This window comes from Heptranchias perlo, chromosome 7 (assembly GCF_035084215.1).
Source record: "Heptranchias perlo isolate sHepPer1 chromosome 7, sHepPer1.hap1, whole genome shotgun sequence".
NCBI lineage: Eukaryota > Metazoa > Chordata > Chondrichthyes > Hexanchiformes > Hexanchidae > Heptranchias > Heptranchias perlo.
The window spans coordinates 54,234,710-54,259,213 of NC_090331.1; the positions used below are offsets into that span (position 1 = coordinate 54,234,710).

General features: G+C 42.7%; 1 protein-coding gene across 6 annotated transcripts in view; it reads right to left on the reverse strand.

Moving 5' to 3' along the window:
• The window catches only part of atf2 (activating transcription factor 2), a 75,767-nt gene that overhangs the window by 45,515 nt on the left and 5,748 nt on the right, over positions 1–24,504 (reverse strand). For 3 of the 6 annotated variants that reach the window (XM_067987586.1, XM_067987581.1, XM_067987584.1), the window contains exons 3-7: positions 23,090–23,116; positions 6,426–6,495; positions 5,564–5,660; positions 2,172–2,290; positions 491–619 (exon numbers count right to left, since the gene is read on the reverse strand). In XM_067987586.1, the coding sequence (XP_067843687.1) occupies positions 491–619; positions 2,172–2,290; positions 5,564–5,660; positions 6,426–6,473 (393 nt within the window). In that variant the 5' untranslated portion in view covers positions 6,474–6,495; positions 23,090–23,116. The remainder of the gene's footprint in view (positions 1–490; positions 620–2,171; positions 2,291–5,563; positions 5,661–6,425; positions 6,496–23,089; positions 23,117–24,504) is intronic. The other 3 variants (XM_067987582.1, XM_067987583.1, XM_067987585.1) reach the window with 1 other exon arrangement.

Consider the following 24,504-nt stretch of genomic DNA (forward strand, 5'->3'; position numbering starts at 1 on the left):
CCTCTGAACCTGGTTTCTGTCAAAAGTTATTTCTTCTGACAAATCCTTCCTGAGGCACATTTCCATGTGGTGAACATGTGCTTTGTTCCATTACTACTAATGTCAGCAACATCTTGAAGTACATGATTTTATCCCTAAGGACTTCTTTCATGTGGGTTTTTCTAATGAAACATTCTAATTTCCAAAGACGCATCTGGAAATTAAGTTGCTGCGAAGGACAGTGTCAATGTGTTGTATGTGGTCTTTGAGAAGTTTATGTATTCCATTGTTACAAATATACCCATTTTATACAGCAATTTAGTTGCAAAATCATTTACGACATATTTTTACTCAACCTTAATAAATCAGTTTTATTTAATCCCTCTACTATTCTTAGCACTACACAATGAGAAACATATCGCCTTCAGTTTCCCCTCTATAATTTAACCTTCACTTTCTTCATAAAGTTTCAAACCGCAACTTAAGAAATTTGATAATGTAGACTTTGTACCTTTTCATCACTGGTGGTCGACTCTGGGTGAGGCAGGGGACTATTCTGGTGAGTTGTTTCCACAGTAGGCATTTCCTCCACTTTAGTCCTAACTGCTGGTAATGCAAGTGGTGACATGTCCAAGGGCATCTATGAAATCAGACCAAATTAGTAGACTTCAGTGAAAATAGAATCACTATTAATTTCCAACACTTAATTTTAATGAATTACGCAAATCTCATGTTCAGTAACATTTTATAAATATATAACGAGAATGCCAGAAAACATTCCACTTGAATTATTATCCTCAGTTATGAATTTCTTAGCATAAGGTAAAGATGACCAATTTGTAGATCAGTCCTGTTAATCACAGCAATAAAACACATTACTGCTGAAAAACATGAATAAAAAAATCTTTACACATTAGTACTGACATGCCAAAGATATAGGCCTAGAAATTTGATGACGCATCGCCTGATTTACAATTGGAAAACGTACGCACAAGGATCCAACATGGCGGGCGGCGACAGAGCACTCATTCCGCGCGTCCTGTTACTGAAACTGACGTCAGGCCAACTACATATGCAAATTGGTTTCAGGCCCCTTTGCCAAATTGGACTGCGAATGATCACAGCAAGCACCGTGCATGCTGTGATCAGTTTCTTCAGGCACTCAACAACCAATGCAGCAGTCCTTAAAGGGACTGCTGGAGGCTGCCACCCAAAAGATAAGTTAAAAGTTTTTTTTTAATTTCCCTTATTGTGGATCCAGGAAGAGCAGGAATGCTCCTCCCAGCTCCACATTAAAACCGTGGGCCACTACCAGCCACCTCTTGCCCCCTACCGATTGCATCTCCCACCTCACTCAGATTCACCTAAAGGCCTCAGCCAGCATTTGAGCCAGCCAATCTTGCTGCTTCCTCCCAACAGCACCTGGGGCAGTGATGCCTGCAGCTCACCAGTACTATCCTAACGAGGAAGACGGACCCATTTGCCATGATCCTGCCACCAGCCTCATTAGGTGAGTGTAGCAGGCGCTGCACCGATTGTTCCCAATATCTAGGCCATGATTTCTGAAATGCATTGCTCCCCTTGGGTGAAATTAGGGAATTAATTAAAAATAATCAGTTGATTGTACATTGAAGACAGTAGAAAATGTTATGTTTGGATCTGATTGTGAACTTTAGTGTTATAATTAGTGGACATGAAATGAAAGAGCTTTAGTTCAGTTACATTATATGCTTTGATTAAGGATGTAGTTATCACAAGATTATCTTCAGTATAGATACCAATGAATTGCACAGATTCCTTAATATTTTACCAATTATAGCATTTTGCACAATATTTAACTCCCCAGAGTTTTGTCCATCCATTACAAAAACTGTAAACTCACACGTATTTTTAGTATCTTCATTAATGCCAAATACATTGTGTGCAACTTCAAGGAGAAGCAATAAGTACATTCAGACAAACTCAGATTGTTGCTTTCGGATAATCTACAACACTATAAAGAGGTCACAAAACATCTGTTCTCCAAGATATATTTTTGTCTCCAATAAGAACGCACTTACATTCTGCTAAATGATCAATTGTGCAAACATTATAACAAGGCATCTTATGAAAATACAGTTCAATCATACCAACTAAAGCTGTGTAATCATGTTGCAACATTAAGAAATCCTAGACACAAATATATTATTCACCTTTTTGATGTCATCTTCTGAAGCCTTCTTAAATTCATTTTCAAATGGACTTGCCAGCTCGTTAAATAACCCTACCTCTTCACAATTCTTAAGGAAACGAGTTGGAGTTGGAGTTTGGTCTAAAAGGATTCAAAACAATAAAACAATATTATGGCACTTTTAGATTAAACTTTGTTAGCTCTAATAAGTTACATAATAGCTATTTCAAGAAAACATCAATACTCTAACAATTTAATCTTTGTGAAAAGTTGGCCATCTGACTTTATAACTTAGATGTGAAGGACAAATAAAAAAGGAAAATTAAAAATTACAATATTTAATTAAATAATTCAAATCAAAAAGGAGGCTCCTACTGCCGTTAGGTGATTACAAGGTTCCACTAATGAATTATTTTTTTAGAAAACCGGAGGTTATTTTACTTTATTAAATCCTTTGAATAGCTAATCTTATCACTGTCTCCTATCCTTGAACACAAACCTGTGATTACTCAGTTAGATTTACAGTAGTAAACGGGAAACACATTCTTTCAATAAGTTAGAAGGTATACTTGAAAATGTGACAATTTTCATATGTGTAAAGATAAAGATAACTGGATATCTTGGGAGTAGAAGAGTCCTCTATTTCTGAAGTATCAGCTTATACAACAAAGAAATGTCACTAAAAACAAACACAAAAATAAACAATGTATTAAAGTAATTGAAGTTATTAGAAATAAGTACTGTACAATGCTCCATAAACTCAGTTGAAAAATATGATTCTCATGAAAAAATTACAATCATGTATTCATAACTCTGAAGTTGTGATGTAATGGTTTTAAATATTTACACAGCAGTTAAAAGCTTTGCTGAGATACCTGCAAATTGAATATTACGCTGACAAACATTTTGCCCTGATTAGCATCAATCCCATGTTGTTTTTATAGACCAGGACAATTATTCACCAATATGCTTTACTCTTTAAAAGGTTTGCTACCCTATTTTCTAAACATATAATCTACTTAGTAGCCTAAGAAGTACATGCAGTTCTATTATGGCGTATAACACTGCGTATTTTCACTATTAAAGAAACACCATCACTTGCTTCCTGTGGGGCAGGGCATTATTAAATTATGAGGACCAGCTTTTGTCATATGCAATTTTCCATGGACTTGCCACTCAAACATAAAAATGTTTAATTTATAAGCTCAAACTCTGAAATTCTGCATAAATCATATTAACTTATCTTTCAATGAACAAAACACCAACTGACACACATACAAATGAGAAAGATTAGGCTTTGGGCAAGTTCAGTGAATTTTCTCTGGCAAATTTTTTAATTGAAATCTTGTGATAGGAACACTAAAATATGCCTCAGAACAAATTCCTGTGATTTTTTACACTGAACGCATCTTTATGGGATAATGACAGAAAGAAACAGTGGCACAAGGATAGACACTTCACGTGGCTATAATAGGACTGGGATTTGAGGGAATGCATTGAAAGTTAGTCCAATTCAGATCAGATGCTTTTCTAATTTATTTCTGAATCACAATTCAGTGGAATATTACACAGCACAGCTACAGAGGACAAGACAAACCATACTACCTAGAATGCCTATCTGGGTTTAAAAAAGACATAATGGCCCGAAATGTCCTAGAATGGCGACGTACGCCATTAATTACGCTGTTTCATGCCCTGATCTTCCTGCTGTGATCTTACTCCAAACTTTCCTGGAAAAGTAATTTGAATACGCCGCAGCGAGCATAATGGCAAATCAGGGACCTCAGATGTGGCGTAGCCAATGGTTTACCCCTTCAATGAACTAATTAAGAAGATCAATATCGACATGACCTGAGTTATAGAATTATGAATTTCAAATCCTTTCACTATGCTGAACATGATCACTTGCAGAAAACTGTTTAAGTTGTAGACACACTCAGCTTCTGTATTCAGTTTTAAGAAACATTCTAAGTTACAGATTTTTGTTTTACCATTTATTTAGATGACATCAGTAATTTAAGCTCCCTAAAAAGTCTCGGATCAAACAAACCAGGGCGAAACTGAAACACGTTATGCCTGTTGCGACATGGGGTCAAAAAGATCTAATTTCACGGGCTACAGCCGCGCCCCAAGGGCGCCTGAAATACATCCGACACCGTATTGGCTAGGGCAATATTCAGGCATCCCTGGCGGCTTCCTAAAACAGGCATCCAAAATTGATCAGAAACTGAGAGGAGTATGCGTCGGTTTTTCCAGTTCCTTCTGTGGCCTAACTGGAGGCAGCCAAGAGAAAGGTAAGTTTAACTTACCTTAATGTGGAGCCAGGAGGAACAAGAGTGCTTCTCCTGACTCCACAGCACAACTGGCCTGTGCTCACCCTCTCTCATTGGCTTGGCTTGGCCTACCCACCACCCCCCCCACCCCCACCCCCACCATGCCCGGACCTACCTGAGGATTGCTACTGCCATCACAGCCAGCCCAAATTGGTCCAGAAGAAACCGGTGCGCTGTTTGAGGTGGCCTGACAGACACTGTAACTTGCTGGAATTATTCAGATCAGGCCCGAGGCCCAATTTCGGATGAGCCTCAGGCCTCTGGCTCCTGGCATGCGCTGCGCGTGTGTCGACAATCATTTCGGGCTGAAATTAATTTCTCTCCCGCTCTCTTTCATTAATGCCATATGCAGGCACTTCAGTGCCCTACACCATGCACACAATATACACTAAACCTAACACACAATGACAAAGAAGTGTTTTGATCGGTTTTAGGTGAGAATTAAATATATTATGAAAGGGCAGAGATTTTAGTTTACTTTAATCAATTCAGATGAATTCATTCATTTAAATACATTGACCTGCACCATTATGTTTCAGTCCTGGTGGCTGCAGTGAGAAAACTAGCATAAATCCAGGAGTTTGGCAATCGCCATTGGGGGCGGAGCTATAATAATCAACTTTTCAGTTTTGGCGAGGGTATTGGCGGAGCGGCGCAAAAGTTCCAGGAAATTATGGCGTGGCATGGATATTGGCGTGACTCACTTACGCCGTAATTTTCTGGAACTTTTGCACTGGAAAACAAACTCAATGCCGTAGATGCAAATTCTGGGCCATTGTCCTCCATAACACAGCAACACGTGGTAAAGTTTTAAATCCTATGTATTTAATAAATTTTAGTGGATATAATTCTGGTGCAGAAAAGGGTGTGCATGAATGAACTAAGCCAAGCAGACTATCAGCAAAATAAGCTTTTCCATATAGCCCTGAAGTCATTAAATCATTTGTCATACAAAGTATCATGATATTGTAATATTTTAAATAAGGTAAGGTTTCTCTTCAAAATATTTATTCCATCAATATTTCATTACCTTCCTGAAGTTTGGATTACAGGATATGGGAGAAAAGAAATAAGTACTAACCAGCCACTATGACACTGTCATTACGTGCTGGACCAAACTTTAATGTCATCTCATGTTTGTGCTTGTGAACAGCCAAGTGATCCTCATTTGTGAAGCGCTGTAACAACAGTTTAATTTATTTAGATTGTAATCCACAAACATTTAACAGTAAAAGGCTCTATTAATAATTTTAAGCATGTAAAACATTACAGACTTTTTCTTTCATAATTTTTCTTCGAAGCTATAATGGTGTCAGAGAATAATGGAAAAATCAATAATTTTGACACAGGAAAGTAATGCTCAAATTTTCAAAACTAGGCAAGCATGATGTTCCTATTTTCTCCAACAGCCATGCTGTGACATCTCTGAGCAGGCCTACCAATTAGTTTAAAATGATGGGTAGTTTGTGTAATTTAGTTAATTAGAAACTGGCTAACACTACCCAAAAGTTACTTCCCCAGTACCCTTGCAATCATCAGACAGCAAAGATTTCCATCCCAACTGTTTGGGTTGCATTCAAAACTAGGTCTCAAAAACAGAAGAGCAGTATTTTAACTCAGTTCCCACTTGTTAATTGTAAACTCTTTTTGTTATAACAGGTAAGAGTAGAAATGATAAGGGTCACAGCCAGCACATGCAAGAGTCGTAGATATGACTACATCAGAGCCCCAAATCTGCAGGCCCTCAATCATATTTAACGAAGCTCTGCATCAAAAGGAAAGCCTCACTGTTTTTGCCCTATAGTGTCCTATTTAATATAGTATTATGCATGTGGGAGTAAAATACATTCTGTCGAACTACTTTTACATTTTGCAAGATCATCCATACACTTTAATATACAATTGCACGTTAAAATAGAATTGAAGAAAAATTGTCATATTACCTGGCCACATCCAGGAGCAGTACAAACAAAAGGTTTGTCATCACTCATGTTCAGTAGATCCTCGCTTCACCTACATTAACAATTAAATACATAATTTTGTTTTTAAAACACAATCCAAATAAATCCTCCCAATCCAAATTATAAACACTTTTGTGCTGCTGACTCAGGCCAATGAAGAAATAGATCAAAACTGCAGAAGGGTCTTACAGCTAGCAAAGAGAGGAGACCTTCATTCCATCAAACTACGCTAGATTTTAAACGAGCCATTCAGGAATGAAAATACAGTATTTTAACCCACTGTATATCTCAAACCCATGCCCCCAAATCCATTGATTTTTTCATAAATACATATCTTAGCCTGGCCTACTCTTCTGCAAACTGAGGAAAAAGTGCTGATTATTCACGAGCACCTGTTTTCCTGTTTGATTTAGGTATGAAGAGAAGTGGTTAGTTAAACTCCTAGAATTATTTTGGCATTGCGTTAAATTCAGCATTTACTTTTGTTTTCCTTTAAACTTGAATGTGGAGCATTTATAGTGACACTAAAACAGCTAAGCTACCACTGCCAAATTTTCTTTGAAAGTTTTCCACCAGGTTATTGCAGTAGTTTTCTCATCCCATTTGTAAGAATTGAATTTCAATCATGAGATTATGGGTGAGATTTTAACTTCTTCCGCCCAGTGGAACCAGGGCAGTAGCAGAGTTAAAATGGAGGTGGTAGACTTGCCGTCCTGATCCCGCTCCACCACCATTTTTCACAGACCTTCTGCTGGGCGGCCAAGGCGCCTGACTGGATCTGGTGGGAACCTCATTAATCTATGCAAATTGGGGTGCTATGAAATACACAGGACCCGGACACCGTTTTAACTATGTACTGGGCGGAGCGTGTGCCGTGCTTAGTAAAACCTTGCAGTACAACAGAAGAGACCTGAAAAGGCAAGTGCTAAAATCAATTACATGGGGCTAGGAAGAGCAGGAGTGCTTCTCCAAGCTCCACAAGAACAATCTAATCTGCTGCCGCCCCAGGCCTTCTCCCAACACCTCCTCACTCAGACCTACCTTTTTCCCAGCCCAATATTGCACCAGCCCGGAGCCAGCAAGCAGCATCGGGACACCTGTTTGGCACCTGCAGCCCACTGCAAACATGTTAATGAGGTTCAGCCCTTGAAATGGATTGGGCTTCCCACCGGCAATATCAGGCAGTTAGGTGGCATGCTCCACCAATCTAACCCTATATTTGTCCATGAGACATGGCTTGCCAATCACTGCAAGTTCAATTAGCCATCAGGTGCGCACACCAAGGACTTAAAAGTCTGTAAAGTCACCGCAGGTCTCTCAAAATCTCTTCTTTCACTGCAAATACTGACACTTCTGGGGACCCCCTACACCTAAAAATACAGTCATTCTGAGAACTCCTGGAAATATCAACAAACAGGGACCCTGACCTCCTAAGACAGCTGCCAGCATCCCAAACAAAAATAGTGCTATTGTTGCAGAGGCTGGGTCAGAAATTCAGGCGCGTCCATTTTTGAGTGCGTGGGGATGCTGGGTGCATTCCTTGGCCAAGAATGGTGAGGTCCGAGGCGCCCCAGATATTGGATATTGGGACTCATTATAACGGAGCCGGAGCAGTATCAGAGCCTGCCGGTGAAGAGCTAGTGTCGCAGCGGCCCTCAAGTAAGTGGGTCTGGGGATTGTGTCCAGGATTGGGGCCGGGGGTCAGATCAGGGTCCGGGAATCACCAGGGGCCGGGGATCAGGTGGTTCTTTTGGCTGTCTTAATTGTTTAAGTCACTCTCTCAGTTTGATTTAACTAAGACAACGTCATATTGTTTCATTGCTGGTGCCTCTGTCGTCTCTTTGAATACTGCATTTGTAAATGGTGCCTCCCGGCCAGATACCAGGTAAGTAGGAGCCCTGAAATATGGAAGCATTTCCTGAACCAAGCTTAGCTGTCATGCCCCTTAGTGCAGAACTCCCAACCCATTTGCCAAACTAATCAAGTTCTATCAAGGTGGGTTCTAAAGTCTACGTCACCCAAATAACTGCCAGGTACTCTTTTTCAGTTGCAGAATATCTTTGTCACAGTTTCACTTGTAAATGTCACTAACAAATCTTTACATGTGTTTGTTGTTGAACCACAGCTGCTCCTGGACCCAAATATGACACATAAATGTTACTCAAATTGTATTAATATAGGTGATGAATGCAGGTTTGTCTTCAACACCAATAGGGTCTTTTGGCATTCTGTAGACCATGGAAATGCAATTAATGGCACTGCAATAGTGGCATAAACTCTAATAAATTTTCTATAATATTCTGAGAAACTGTTTGCCATTCAACACTGTCTTAAGTGGTGGAAACGCGTTGTCACATTTTTGGATTTCTGATTATTTGGCCTTGGTGGGATCTTGGTGTATATTAAAATTATGATAATAACTTCAATTCAACTCACAGAAGGTTAAATCCACTATATTTATCGTCTGGATCTAATCCATATTTCCCAGCTGAACCAAGCTAATGAAGTGCTGCTTCCCACATACCACTTCAACCTGAAACAATGGATCACGTACATTCAAACATTCCAGTGAGCATCCACACCTATTATGTTAGGATGGCCTAATCATTTGAGGACAGCAGGAGATAGTCACAATGATCCCCCACCTAGGAGGTGGTAGCTGGTATAATTGGTAGCTCAGTTGGTCATTCCCCAGAGATGCGATGCTGGGTGAGGATCAGAGGTCAGGCTTCCTGTCCAGCCAGGAAACAAAAGGGCAAAGAAACACATAATCTGAGATATTCTGGGACTGTTGGTAAGGAACTCAGAGAGAATGATCTCGAATTTAAATTCAGGACCCACCTGTTTCAGAGAATTCTCTGGTCAGAAGAGTGCACCTAGCCTGCTAATGGGGACAGTGTGGTTTGCTTTGTTATTTTGTATGTTACAAGAAGTGTTACAGAAATAAGTTGACAATTGTAAACAATTTTACAACACCAAGTTATAGTCCAGCAATTTTATTTTAAATTCACAAGCTTTCGGAGATTTTCTCCTTCCTCAGGTAAATGTTTCAAGATCTCCTTGAAGCCTACGCATTTATACATATTGAATAATACATGGTGTTTACAGACTGCCCCTGCAACTGCCCGTTGCCAAGGCAATCACCGTGTTCAGACAGAGAGGTGTCATCTGCAGAACCCCCGAATACACATTCAACAAAAAAACAAACAGGGAAAAAAAACAGAGAAAAAAAAACACAGAGAGAGGCAGAAACATCCGGAAGGCAGAGAGAGCCAGCAAATGACCCATTATATTAAAAACAGATAACATTTGTTCGCTGGTGGGGTAACGTGTAGCGTGACATGAACCCAAGATCCCGGTTGAGGCCGTCCTCATGGGTGCGGAACTTGGCTATCAATTTCTGCTCGACGATTTTGCGTTGTCGTGTGTCTCGAAGGCCGCCTTGGAGTACGCTTACCCGAAGGTCGGTGGATGAATGTCCATGACTGCTGAAGTGTTCCCCGACTGGGAGGGAACCCTCCTGTTTGGCGATTGTTGCGCGGTGTCCGTTCATCCGTTGTCGCAGCGTCTGCATGGTCTCGCCAATGTACCATGCTCTGGGGCATCCTTTCCTGCAACGTATGAGGTAGACAACGTTGGCCGAGTCACAGGAGTATGAACCATGCACCTGGTGGGTGGTGTCATCTCGTGTGATGGTGGTATCTGTGTCGATGATCTGGCATGTCTTGCAGAGGTTACCGTGGCAGGGTTGTGTGGCGTCGTGGACGCTGTTCTCTTGAAAGCTGGGTAGTTTGCTGCGAACGATGGTCTGTTTGAGGTTGGGTGGCTGTTTAAAGGCGAGTAGTGGAGGTGTGGGGATGGCCATAGCGAGGTGTTTGTCCTCATTGATGACATGTTGAAGGCTGCGGAGAACATGGCGTAGTTTCTCCGCTCCGGGGTAGTACTGGACGACAAAGGGTACTCTGTTGGTTGCGTCCCGTGTTAGTCTCCTGAGGAGGTCTATGCGATTTTTTGCTGTGGCCCGTCGGAACTGTCGATCGATGAGTCGAGCGTCATATCCCGTTCTTACTAGGGCGTCTTTCAGCGTCTGTAGGTGTCCATCGCGTTCCTCCTCGTCTGAGCAGACCCTGTGTATTCGCAGGGCCTGTCCATAGGGGATGGCCTCTTTGACGTGGTTAGGGTGGAAGCTGGAAAAGTGGAGCATCGTGAGGTTGTCCGTGGGCTTGCGGTAGAGTGAGGTGCTGAGGTGCCCGTCTTTGATGGAGATTCGTGTGTCCAAGAAAGAAACTGATTCTGAGGAGTAGTCCATGGTGAGCTTGATGGTGGGATGGAACTTGTTGATGTTATCGTGTAGTCTCTTTAGTGATTCCTTGCCGTGGGTCCATAGAAAGAAAATGTCGTCGATGTATCTGGTGTATAGTGTTGGTTGGAGGTCTTGTGCAGTGAAGAAGTCCTGCTCGAACTTGTGCATGAAAATGTTGGCGTATTGGGGTGCGAATTTGGTCCCCATGGCTGTTCCGTGTGTTTGGGTAAAGAACTGGTTATCGAAGGTGAAGACATTGTGATCCAGGATGAAGCGGATGAGTTGTAGGATGGCTTCCGGAGATTGGCTGTTGTTGGTGTTGAGTATTGATGCTGTCGCAGCGATGCCGTCATCGTGGGGGATACTGGTGTATAGTGCCGAGACGTCCATCGTGGTGAGAAGTGTTCCTGGTTCAACTGGTCCGTGGGTACTGAGTTTTTGTAGGAAGTCTGTAGTGTCGCGACAGAAGCTGGGGGTTCCCTGTACGATGGGTTTCAGGATGCCCTCGATGTATCCAGAGAGGTTCTCACACAGGGTTCCGTTGCCTGATACGATGGGACGTCCGGGTGTGTTGGCTTTGTGTATCTTTGGGAGGCAGTAGAAGTCTCCCACGCGGGGATTACGTGGGATGAGAGTGCGTAGGATGCTTTGAAGGTTTGGATCGAAGGTCTTGATCAGTTTGTTGAGCTGGTGGGTGTGTTCTTTGGTCGGATCTGCGGGTAACCGTCTGTAGTGTTCCTGGTTGTCCAGTTGTCGGTATGCTTCTTTGCAATATTCTGTTCTGTTTTGTATGACTATGGCTCCTCCTTTGTCCGCTGGTTTGATGACGATGTTGCGGTTGGTCTTGAGAGCGTTGATGGCGTTGCGTTGTGCTCGGGTGACATTCTGGACTGTCTTCTGAGTGCGGCTGATGAATCTGGCATTGACGCATTTCCTGACAGCTTGAGCATACATGTCCAGCTGAGGGCAGCGACCCTCCGGAGGAGTCCAGTTTGACTCTTTCCTCTTCGGTTGCTGTACCGCGGATCCCTCTGTCTGCTGTTCCGGATCGTCGATTGTCTCATTGGGTTCGCTGCTGAAATCTTGGGGTTTGTGGTAGAATTCCCGGAGCTTCATTCTCCTGATGAATTCCTCTGTGTCCGCCGCGAGACTAGTGGGGTCCATTTTGGTAGTGGGGCAGAAATTGAGCCCTCGGCTGAGAACTTCGATTTCGTCTGGTTGAAGGGTGTGGTCGGATAAATTGACAATAGACTTCCCTGTGGTTGCAACCGTGGTACCAGGGGAAGCTTGGTCGTTGCTGGTGGTGACCCCACTAGTCTCGCGGCGGACACAGAGGAATTCATCAGGAGAATGAGGCTCCGGGAATTCTACCACAAACCCCAAGATTTCAGCAGCGAACCCAATGAGACAATCGACGATCCGGAACAGCAGACAGAGGGATCCGCGGTACAGCAACCGAAGAGGAAAGAGTCAAACTGGACTCCTCCGGAGGGTCGCTGCCCTCAGCTGGACATGTATGCTCAAGCTGTCAGGAAATGCGTCAATGCCAGATTCATCAGCCGCACTCAGAAGACAGTCCAGAATGTCACCCGAGCACAACGCAACGCCATCAACGCTCTCAAGACCAACCGCAACATCGTCATCAAACCAGCGGACAAAGGAGGAGCCATAGTCATACAGAACAGAACAGACTATTGCAAAGAAGCATACCGACAACTGGACAACCAGGAACACTACAGACGGTTACCCGCAGATCCGACCAAAGAACACACCCACCAGCTCAACAAACTGATCAAGACCTTCGATCCAGACCTTCAAAGCATCCTACGCATTCTCATCCCACGTAATCCCCACGTGGGAGACTTCTACTGCCTCCCAAAGATACACAAAGCCAACACACCCGGACGTCCCATCGTATCAGGCAACGGAACCCTGTGTGAGAACCTCTCTGGATACATCGAGGGCATCCTGAAACCCATCGTACAGGGAACCCCCAGCTTCTGTCGCGACACTACAGACTTCCTACAAAAACTCAGTACCCACGGACCAGTTGAACCAGGAACACTTCTCACCACGATGGACGTCTCGGCACTATACACCAGTATCCCCCACGATGACGGCATCGCTGCGACAGCATCAATACTCAACACCAACAACAGCCAATCTCCGGAAGCCATCCTACAACTCATCCGCTTCATCCTGGATCACAATGTCTTCACCTTCGATAACCAGTTCTTTACCCAAACACACGGAACAGCCATGGGGACCAAATTCGCACCCCAATACGCCAACATTTTCATGCACAAGTTCGAGCAGGACTTCTTCACTGCACAAGACCTCCAACCAACACTATACACCAGATACATCGACGACATTTTCTTTCTATGGACCCACGGCAAGGAATCACTAAAGAGACTACACGATAACATCAACAAGTTCCATCCCACCATCAAGCTCACCATGGACTACTCCTCAGAATCAGTTTCTTTCTTGGACACACGAATCTCCATCAAAGACGGGCACCTCAGCACCTCACTCTACCGCAAGCCCACGGACAACCTCACGATGCTCCACTTTTCCAGCTTCCACCCTAACCACGTCAAAGAGGCCATCCCCTATGGACAGGCCCTGCGAATACACAGGGTCTGCTCAGACGAGGAGGAACGCGATGGACACCTACAGACGCTGAAAGACGCCCTAGTAAGAACGGGATATGACGCTCGACTCATCGATCGACAGTTCCGACGGGCCACAGCAAAAAATCGCATAGACCTCCTCAGGAGACTAACACGGGACGCAACCAACAGAGTACCCTTTGTCGTCCAGTACTTCCCCGGAGCGGAGAAACTACGCCATGTTCTCCGCAGCCTTCAACATGTCATCAATGAGGACAAACACCTCGCTATGGCCATCCCCACACCTCCACTACTCGCCTTTAAACAGCCACCCAACCTCAAACAGACCATCGTTCGCAGCAAACTACCCAGCTTTCAAGAGAACAGCGTCCACGACGCCACACAACCCTGCCACGGTAACCTCTGCAAGACATGCCAGATCATCGACACAGATACCACCATCACACGAGATGACACCACCCACCAGGTGCATGGTTCATACTCCTGTGACTCGGCCAACGTTGTCTACCTCATACGTTGCAGGAAAGGATGCCCCAGAGCATGGTACATTGGCGAGACCATGCAGACGCTGCGACAACGGATGAACGGACACCGCGCAACAATCGCCAAACAGGAGGGTTCCCTCCCAGTCGGGGAACACTTCAGCAGTCATGGACATTCATCCACCGACCTTCGGGTAAGCGTACTCCAAGGCGGCCTTCGAGACACACGACAACGCAAAATCGTCGAGCAGAAATTGATAGCCAAGTTCCGCACCCATGAGGACGGCCTCAACCGGGATCTTGGGTTCATGTCACGCTACACGTTACCCCACCAGCGAACAAATGTTATCTGTTTTTAATATAATGGGTCATTTGCTGGCTCTCTCTGCCTTCCGGATGTTTCTGCCTCTCTCTGTGTTTTTTTTTCTCTGTTTTTTTTCCCTGTTTGTTTTTTTGTTGAATGTGTATTCGGGGGTTCTGCAGATGACACCTCTCTGTCTGAACACGGTGATTGCCTTGGCAACGGGCAGTTGCAGGGGCAGTCTGTAAACACCATGTATTATTCAATATGTATAAATGCGTAGGCTTCAAGGAGATCTTGAAACATTTACCTGAGGAAGGAGAAAATCTCCGAAAGCTTGTGAATTTAAAATAAAATTGCTGGACTATAACTTGGTGTTGTAAAATTGTTTACAATTGTCAACCCCAGTCCATCACCGGCATCTCCACATCAGAAATAAGTTGAAGTGAGCCAAGATTTACTATAAATGTTACTCTATTCTTTAATTTTTGTTTGTAAAATAAAATAGCTTGATGATATATATTTGGCCTTGTCTCCCTAAAATGTTAATCAGTCTGCCTTTCAAAAGTTGAAGAGGTGCACGTGCAGGCATATGCAAGATTACAGTATCCTGTTCACATAACAATTAAACCAATTGTTATAGCCCTCCCAAAATCATGCTATCGGATGACTAGACATTGGGCAGTAACAATAAACTTTGGATCATAAGGGATGCAAGGTCCGTTTATGGAAGAGACCGGTGACACTGACCCCAAGAGAATTTCAAGCGCAGACCTGAAATTTGTAACGTGTGTTTACAGCTGTTACCTTTCCAGGATTCAGTTTAATGTCTTGAGAAGCAATTCATCTTCAGAATGTTGATTTGTTTCTCAAAAATGGAGATGGTTTTTAGTTTTACAGTCAGTCCTGCTTTCTAAAGCCACTTGCTTCAGATCCTTCAGGTGGTCAAATATCATAGGTGACAACACAACAATGTTGTCCAGATATACTATGCAAGAACTGTAAATCAGACCAGCCAACGTATTATTTGTAAGATGCTGGAACACAGCAGGAGCACTGCACAACCCAAAATAATAGTACCTAGAACAGGAACAATCCTCAGCTGGAGTAAAATACTGTAGCAGGCCTGCTGTCAGGACGTACTGCATTTGCCAATATCCAGAAGCTCGGTCTCCTGTGCTAATTACTTGGCATTTGACAGTAAGTCTAAATAGTCATCCACTCAGGACTTTGTGTTTTTGACTTTAGAGGTCACCTCTTTCAATTTCTGTAGAAATGCAGAATCTTTCCTCTCTCAATGGCTTTGAGACTACGGCCACAGAAATGCCATGGGGTCTTAGATTGACTCAACAATATCATAATAATTCTGTTGTTTCGCCCTGTCTGATTGAGTGGCAGTTTTGTATTGATCCCCTCTCCCTGAGAAACCCTAAAGGTATTCATTGCTCTTTCATGTTTGTAGTTTCCCTGGCTTTAATTAACTCTTCCCCCTTGGGGGAAAATATTCAAGTTGTATTACAATGCAAGCAGTTATGGATTATGCATTTGGGTACACCACAGCCAAAACATTTCAGCTGCTGGTCCTCCACCGGAGACACTGACATTCCCTGGACTGTTCCCATGTCTGGCGTCCCAAATCTACGACATATTTTGCGTGCATGTAATACCATCCCAGTATGGCTGCCTGTCAATCTACTGTGCACTTCAGTATTTATGTAAGCCTTCTCAAAACTACTGAAATGTGATACGAGTCTGCAGGGCGCAATGGCAAATTTCTAAACTGTGGTACCATGCAGCACACAAATGGGGCAATGAGTCCTCAAACCACTGCTTTCCAGCTAGTGTTTGCCATGAGAATAGGTCATCCCTACCAGGGGGTAAGAATGCTAATTTAAACAATTTGAAGAGTTCCTCCCATGTCCTACTTTCCCCTTGAAAACTGTGTATCACCGGCAAGGTTCCCTTCCCAAATAATAAGGGATTGGGAAATTATCCAGGTGTCAATCTTCCCAACTTTTCCTTATATGCTAACATCTGATTCAACCAGTTGCAAGGAGGCTATGCTCAATCGTTGTTAAACACAATGGGCTTCTTATCCTGCCTATACTTAGATCTGACAGAGCAGAGACTATCGCAGTAGTAATTGTCATTTCTAACAATGGGTTGGTACCAGCAAGTGTGTCTGGTTCCCAGTATCAAATTGGACCTGTCTTCTGGTAGCATTTCATTTCAGCATACTTGTCATAGAACACCCTCTAACTCCTGACATTGATTTAATTTCTTTTTCTAGAGTTTCCTTGGATGTAGGGCTGTGTTCTAAATCCCACCCAGCTACTCCTCAATACAATTTATAGCCCCTTCTGCGTATCAATTACTAGGTAGAACAGTAAAATGTGAACGATTAAATTTCTCTATGAGGCTTAACTTTACACAAAGGTTAAACAATCGAAAAGTTATTCAGTTTCAGCTCTCAAAGTCACAGTTATTTGGATTTAAAATTTAACTAAGATGCAAAGCAACTTAATAGGGTACATTTTCTCAGTCCCCACTCAAGTTGGCTTGTACCGAATGTATCACATTTTTAAACACCCTATGCCTTCAATTTTAATTGTAAATAATTTTACAACACCAAGTTATAGTCCAGCAATTTTATTTTAAATTCACAAGCTTTCGGAGGCTTCCTCCTTCGTCAGGTGAACGATGTGAAGGAGGAAGCCTCCGAAAGCTTGTGAATTTAAAATAAAATTGCTGGACTATAACTTGGTGTTGTAAAATTGTTTACAATTGTCAACCCCAGTCCATCACCGGCATCTCCACATCATGACAACCTTCAATTTTAATGTCTAATTAACAATCATTTTCAGCCTGCAGTGATGTAATATTTTCAACAAACACTAATCCTCTTTCATAAAGCAAGGTTTTACAAATTTGACAGAAATGTATCCATTTCCTAAACAGTGGAAAAAATTCTATCTTCCATATCAAATGGGCAAAACAGTCACTCTGAAATGATTTAACAGTATGGACAGAGATAAGAAAACAGCCCAGTCTGCCCTGTAATGTCCCCCTCACTAACATCTGGGGATTGGTGCCTAAATTGGGAGAGCTGTCCCACAGACTAGTCATGCAACAGCCTGAAAGTCATACACTCACAGGATCATACCTACCCGGCATTGTCCCAGATTCCTCAATCATCATCCCTGGGCATGTCCCATCCCACTGGCTGGGCAGACCCATCAGAAGTGGGGGCACAGTGGTATACAGTCAGGTGGAAGCGGCCCTGGGAGACCTCAGCATGAAGTCTCATGGCTTCAGGTCAAACGGGGCAAGGAAACCTCCTGCTGATTACCACCCTCCCTCAGCTAGTTAATTAGTACTCCTCCATGTTGAACATCACTTGGAGGAAGCATTGAGGGTAACAAGGGTACAGAATGTACTCTGGGTGGGGGACTTGAATGGTGTTGAACAATTAAGCAACTAACGGGAGGTGGAGGCTCCTTGAACACCCCCATCCTCACCGATGACGGAGCCCAGCCCAAGTGCAAAAGACATGGCTGAAGTATTTACAACCGTTTTCATCCAAAAGTGCCAAGTGGCCTATCCTTTTCAGCCTCCTCCTGAAATCCCCACCATCAAAGGTAACCTTCAGCCAGTTCAATTCACTCCACGTGATATCAAGAAATGGCTGAATGCACTGGACACAGCAACAGCTATAAGCCCCAATTCTGCTCCAGAATTAGTCACGTCACCAGCCAAGCTGTTCCAGTATAGTTACAACACTGGCATCTACCTGACAATATGGAAACTTGCCCAGTTATGCCCTGTCTATAAAAAACAGCATAATCTCCAATCATCAGCTAAGTCATGGAAGATGTTGTCAACAGTGTTATCAAACATCATTTACTACCAATAACCTGCCAACCAATGCCCAGTTTGGTGTCTTCCAGGAGCAGTTGGCTCTAGACCTCATTACAGCCTTGGTCCAAACATGGATACAAGAGCTGAATTCCAAAAGTGAGGTGACAGTGACTGCCCTTAACATCAAGGCAGCATTTAACCGACCGCTGCACCAAGGCACTCTGGTAAAACTGAAGTCAATGGGGATCGGGGGAAAACTCTCCAGTGGCTGGAGCCATACCTGGCACAAAGGAAGATGGCTGTGGTTGTTAGAGACCAATCACCTCAACCCCAAGATAGCATTACAGGAGTTCCTTGGGGTAGTGTCCTCAGTCTAACTAACATCAGCTGCTTCATCAATGACCTACCCTCCATCATAAGGTCAGAAGTGGAGCTGTTTGTTGATAACTAGTATTCAGCTCCATTCATAGTTACTCAGATAATGAAGCAGTCCATGTCCGCATGCAGGAAGACCTGGACAACATCAAGGCGTGGGCTGATAAGTGGCAAGTAACATTTGTGCCACACGCAATGGGCAATGGCCATCTCCAACAAGAGAGAGCCTAGCCACCTCTCCCTGACATTCAATGGCATTACCATTGCCAATTCCCCCACCATAAACATCCTGGGGGCTACCACTGACCAGAAACTCAACTGGACTGGCCATACAGATGCCATAGCTACTAGAGCAGGTCAGCGGCTGGGTATTCTACGGTGAGTGTCTCACCTCCTGACTCCCCAAAACCTCTCTCCGACATACAAGGCACATGTCAGGAGTGTGATGGAATACTCTCACTTGCTTGGTTGGATGCAGCTGTAACACTACTCAAGAAACTCAACACTATCCAGGAAAGCCCCTAATCGGCACTTCATCCCTTATTCTAAATGGCCAACCCCTCCACCACTTATGTACCGTGGCTGCAGTTCGCACTATCTACAGGATGCACTGCAACAAGTCACTAAGGCTTCTTTGGCAGCACCTCCTAAACCTGCGGCCTCCAACAGCACTGCAGCAGGAGCTTCATCACCTGAACTACAATGATTCAAGAAGGCGGCCCACCACCTTCAGGGCAACTAGAATATATGGGCAATAAATGCCGGCCTTGCCAATACCCACATCCCAAGAATGAATAAAACAAAGTCCTTACATGAACAAAATCACCCTTCCCTTGATTCCAACAGAGAAGATAATTGCCTCCCTTCTTCTTCATGAGTTGGAGAGCCGCTTGACCAGATCCAACTCACCAGTGGGCTTTCTCTCCCCATTGACTAAAGATATTATTGTTTGGGGGCCAACTTTGAAGACCCTCATAAGTATCAGATAAAAGGGTCTTTAAATTCTTCCATACAAAGTTCCAATTCAATTGTGTATACAGAAAGAGTATATTTAATAATATCAAAAATGATTCAAATCAGCAACTGCAATAGTATTTTGCCTTTTGTCTCTATCACTCGCTTGTTTTCTCTTGCTCTTTCTCTATAGAATCTTCTGAGTTTTATCTTATATACTCAAGTTCTCTCTGCCTTACCCTGAGGGTGGGAGGAGCCACAATTCATAGCCTAGTTCCACAGCACAGAAGGCGGCCATTCTGCCCATCATGTCTGTGCCGGCTCTTTGCTCGAACAATCCAAAACTAATCCCACTGCTTCATTCTCTTTCCATAGCCTTGCATCTTCCTCTGCTTCAAATACTTATCCAATTTGTCTCTGAAAGATGCAATGGTCTTTGTCTCAACTATTCCCCATGGCAAATTATTCCATGTTCCAACAACTCTGTGTAAAAAAATTTCTCCTGGTTGTAATAGGTATTGTTGGTTGTTTGTACAAAGTTGTAAAAACTTAAAATATAGAGGGAGAACAGTACTTCTGAAACAGGAATTTGGCTACAATGGGAATTAAGAATAAAGATGAGTAGCAGAGTACTTTAATGGAAATTATAAGGAGATAAAGAATATAAATTTAGAACTTAACAATAACTTTAACACTTATAGTAAGAATGGAAGCACGGGGTGTGCGGTTTCTGCAGGATGTGGGAGTTCCGAGTAGCAAACATTGACTTAGACAGACAAATCTGTGGGAACTGTCTGAAATTACTTAAGCTCAAGATCTCAGAACTTGAGGAGGAGTTGGAGACAATCTGACACACTAAGGAGGGAAAGAAATTTTTGTGGCAAGAGTGAGAGATAAGGAGCTGGCAGTGATAAGAGGAAAGAGTGGTGACTATCCACAGGTCAGGGAAAGTGAGGAGGTACATGCTAGAGCAGGAATGCTTAGAATAAATTATCCTCTCCAACAAGTTTAAAGCACTGGCTACCTGTGGGGAGGATAAGGACTCTAGGTAGGACCATTAAATGGATTACAATGGCACCAAAAATATAAGATGACTCGTGGGGGGGGGGGGAGGCATGGGGTGACATAGTAGCAATTTACTTATGAATGCAGTAGTAATAGGAGACTCGATAGTTAGAGGGGTGGACATCATCAGACCAGACTCTTAAGTCCTGGATGCTTTGTTGCCTTCCATGTGCTAGGGTATGGGACATTTCAGAAAGACTGGAAAATATTATAGAAAGAGATAAAGAACTTGCATTTATACAGCACATTTCATGATCTCAGTGCAGCTAATGAAGTACTTCAAAGTACAGTCACTGTAAAATCTCCTAAAGTCTTCTAGAAGGACTTTAGGCCCTCCCTTTCCTGTATTGTTGGCTCCCGTGTAAGCCACCATGACTGGCTTCTCTCTTCCCTTCCAGCTCGCCTGCTAGCCATGACTTTTTTAGGTGTCTGCCTTAGTTCATTGGTAGCACTCTCGCATCTGAGTCAGAAGATTGTGGGTTCGAACCCCACTCCAATGACTTGAGCACATAATTTACGATATGTAACGTATTTGTTTGAATTGTACTGGTTTGAAATTGTGATATTTACATAGAATTTAAAGATACACACAGTTCAATGAAATAAAGTATATTTTGAAATTTTAAAAAAACATAATCTAGGCTGATACTTCAGTGCAGTACTGAGGGAGTACAGTGTTGGAGATGCCGTCTTTTGGATGAGACATTAAACTGAGGCTCCGTCTTCCCTCTCAGGTGGACATAAAAGATCCCAAGGCGCTATTCAAAGAAGTTCAGGCAAGTCATCCCAGATGTCCTGGCCAATATTTATCCCTCAACCAACATCACTAAAACAGATTATCTGGTCGTCATCTCACTGCTGTTTGTGGGAACTTGCTGTAAGCAAATTGGCTGATGTTGTGGGGACTTGCTGAATGCATTTTGTACATTACACCAGTGACTACACTTCATTGATTGTAAAGTGCTTTGGGATGTCCTGAGATCATGAAAGGCACTATGTAAATGCAAGTTCTTTCTTCTATTTTTCCATGAAAATTGTAATTTGCTTTCAATGATTATTACATGTTCCTTTACCTTTGTACTCAATTTATCTTATCATGCCTTCTTTTAAAAACCCAAAATACGCAGCAAGGTGGTAAATGAGATTTACCAGGGTAGTTATAGGTGCTGGATGTTGAGTATATATGGGTGTTGGGGGTGGGGTCCTGTGCTTTGGTTGTACTGAGTGGGGTCGTCCTGGAGTTTGGCAATAGAAATACATAGAAGTTACAACATTCGGCCCAACCAGTCTGCACCGGCAATTACACTCCACGCGAACAAATTAGCTGATTACATTTATCCACCAAATGTTAGTTTAGTGGCATAGAGTGGACTTTATGAGTAATGAAGATGACTACTCAAAGCACTTAAAGATTATTTTCAGGTGAATGACTGATTGATTGGTAACTTTAAAAAGAAAACTGAATTATTTGTTTGGTTGATTTCATTATGGTTGCTGGCTATGGATTTGTAGATATTCTTATCTGAATGAAAGTGGGTTTTTGATAGGCACACATTTAGTAAATTGAACATTTCATTAAATCAGCATAATTCACGTAACACATTGTGGATCTCTAAACAAATCGCTTTTTAGTGTGCGACCCTATATACACTTTTAAGGTGTGACACCCTATGGATGGACACTAGATGCAAGGTTTTTAATTATAGGGACAAGTTCACTTAAATATACTTACGTTACACTTTCTGTCCCAAATGCATCTTGACACCTTCAAAGATTTGTGTATGTGCACCCCCAGGTCTCTCTGTTCCTGTACCCCATTTAAAATTGTATCATTTAGTTTATGTTGCCTCTCCTCATTCTTCCTTCCAAAATGCATCACTTCACACTTCTCTACTTTATATTTAATATAAATGTGTCTGCCCATTTCACCAGTCTGTCTATGTCCTGCTGAAGTCTCCTACTATCCTCCTCATTGTTTTCTACATTTCCGAATTTTATGTCATCTGCAAACTTTGAAGTTATGCCCTTTATACCCAAGTCCAGGTCATTAATATATCTCAAAAACAGCAGTGGTCCCAACACTGAGCTCTGGGGAACACCACTGTATACTTCCCTCCAGTCTGAAAAACAACCGTTTACCGCTACTCTCTGCTTTCTATCTCTTAGCCAATTTTGTATTCACGCTGCCACTGACTCTTTAATCCTAGGCCGCTAAAATCCAATTTCCCTGCCTTTTCCTTGTATCCTTTTATATTCTTCCTTTTCAAATACTTACCAATTTTCTTTTAAATCATGTTATTTCCTGTCTTAATTACCACTTGTAGTGGGGCAAACCATATTCCAGTAACTCTCTGGATGAAAACATTTCTAACTTTCCCCTTCATTCTTGTAATGATAATCTCATAGCTATGGCCCCTTGTTACCAATTCACCAACCAGGAGAAACAATCATGCACAAAGTTCTGCAAAATATCACAGTAGAAGACCCAGCTGAACAATCAATGCTCCAGAAAGGAGAAAACCTCAAGCCTCAGAATTCCGACAGAAGGTAGGCCTCTCGGGGCAAAACATCAAATTTCCCACATGGCTTGAGGAATTTTTGGTGCCTAGTTAAATTTTTTTTGCAAATTATTTAAGTTTTATACGTGTATAAGTTAGGTATTGTATCTTTACCTGTATAGAGTCAGCTGGATAAGGTAGCTGAAAGAAATTGAAAACAAATTTCAGTGATTTGGCTGTTTTGTTTTGCTGCAGCTGCTGGTTACAATTTGATTGTTTGGTTTTATGTGGTTTGCTGCTTAGTGATTGGCAAGTTCTCCTGCATATTTTTGAAAAAATTTGCATGGTTAACTTAACAGAGGGTCGTTATTTGAACCAATCATGTGCAAATGTGACACTTTCAAATGCGATGCATATTACTCACCCCCAACAGACATGCATCAGCTGTCAGATTTTTATTTTTTTTATAGATTATTACTGGGCTGCAGTTTTGGTTGTATTTATTATATATAATTGTCGCTTTGCTCATACTACTAGTAGATATCCAGTGGCATTTCCCATGGGCCATGCGGGGCACGTCAGGAAGTAAAGTGGAACAGTCAAGCTAGGAATGCAAAATAAAGCCAATGCCAGGGCGCAGAGCAGTTGAGCTAACTGGGACTGGAGTTGGAATGGAGCGTGACATGAGGCATGAGTCGAAGCACGGTTGGAGCAGGACCAGCATCCTTTTATTTGGCTATTAGAAGTGAAAATATCCAGGACCTGAGGTGGGTGGAGACAGTTCCTAGTGCTAAGATCATGAGCGGAGGCGCTTCCTGAGCCCAAGTCTATGCACGGTGTTTGCGGAATGTGGTAGTTGGTTCAGTACAACATACAGCATGTTTGCACTATATGTTACAAAGCTTCCCTAAGTTTTAGTGTTGTCAGTCCTTTTCCATGGCCAAAAATGGGGTGGGGAAGAGGAAGGGGGCAAAACAGACAACAATTGCAAACAGCAATTCCTGGCATGCTCTGTAAATAATTAGTTTTGCTGTCAATTATGAAAAATTCCTGGTGTTTTATGCAGTTCCTCTATGACAAAGAGTGTTGTTTATGTGACTCAAAGGGGGTCTTCATTCTAGGAGTTGTAGCTCAAAGAGTGCTTGGAGAAGTCCCATGTTGAGTAACAGCTGTGGGAAGGGTAGAGCTTAAGTCCCAAATGCCAAAAGAAAACATTATTGGAGAGAGTTAAAATACTGAAAAATTACTATGTTTAATGATTCTTTTGATACACTTGTTAGAAATCTTTGCTGAGAATTTCCTTTGAGGCTCTCCCAATCAGCCGCTGTAACTTCAGCGGAAATCCAGTTTACGCATCTATTTTTTCCGTTAAACTTAAAGTGGCCGAGTGGGAGAACACCTGAGAAAATTCCTACCCCTTATTTTTAGTACTTGTCCTCATGTTGCTGTCAAAGCTAGATGGCAGCTAAAGGCATTTTAAGTGATTTCATTTTTCCTTGCTAGTTGTTTTATTGACAGTGGTTTGCTGACCGCTGATTATCGATTGGGAGGTTTTGTACCTATTTGCTACTAGTTCGGTTGTAAATTCC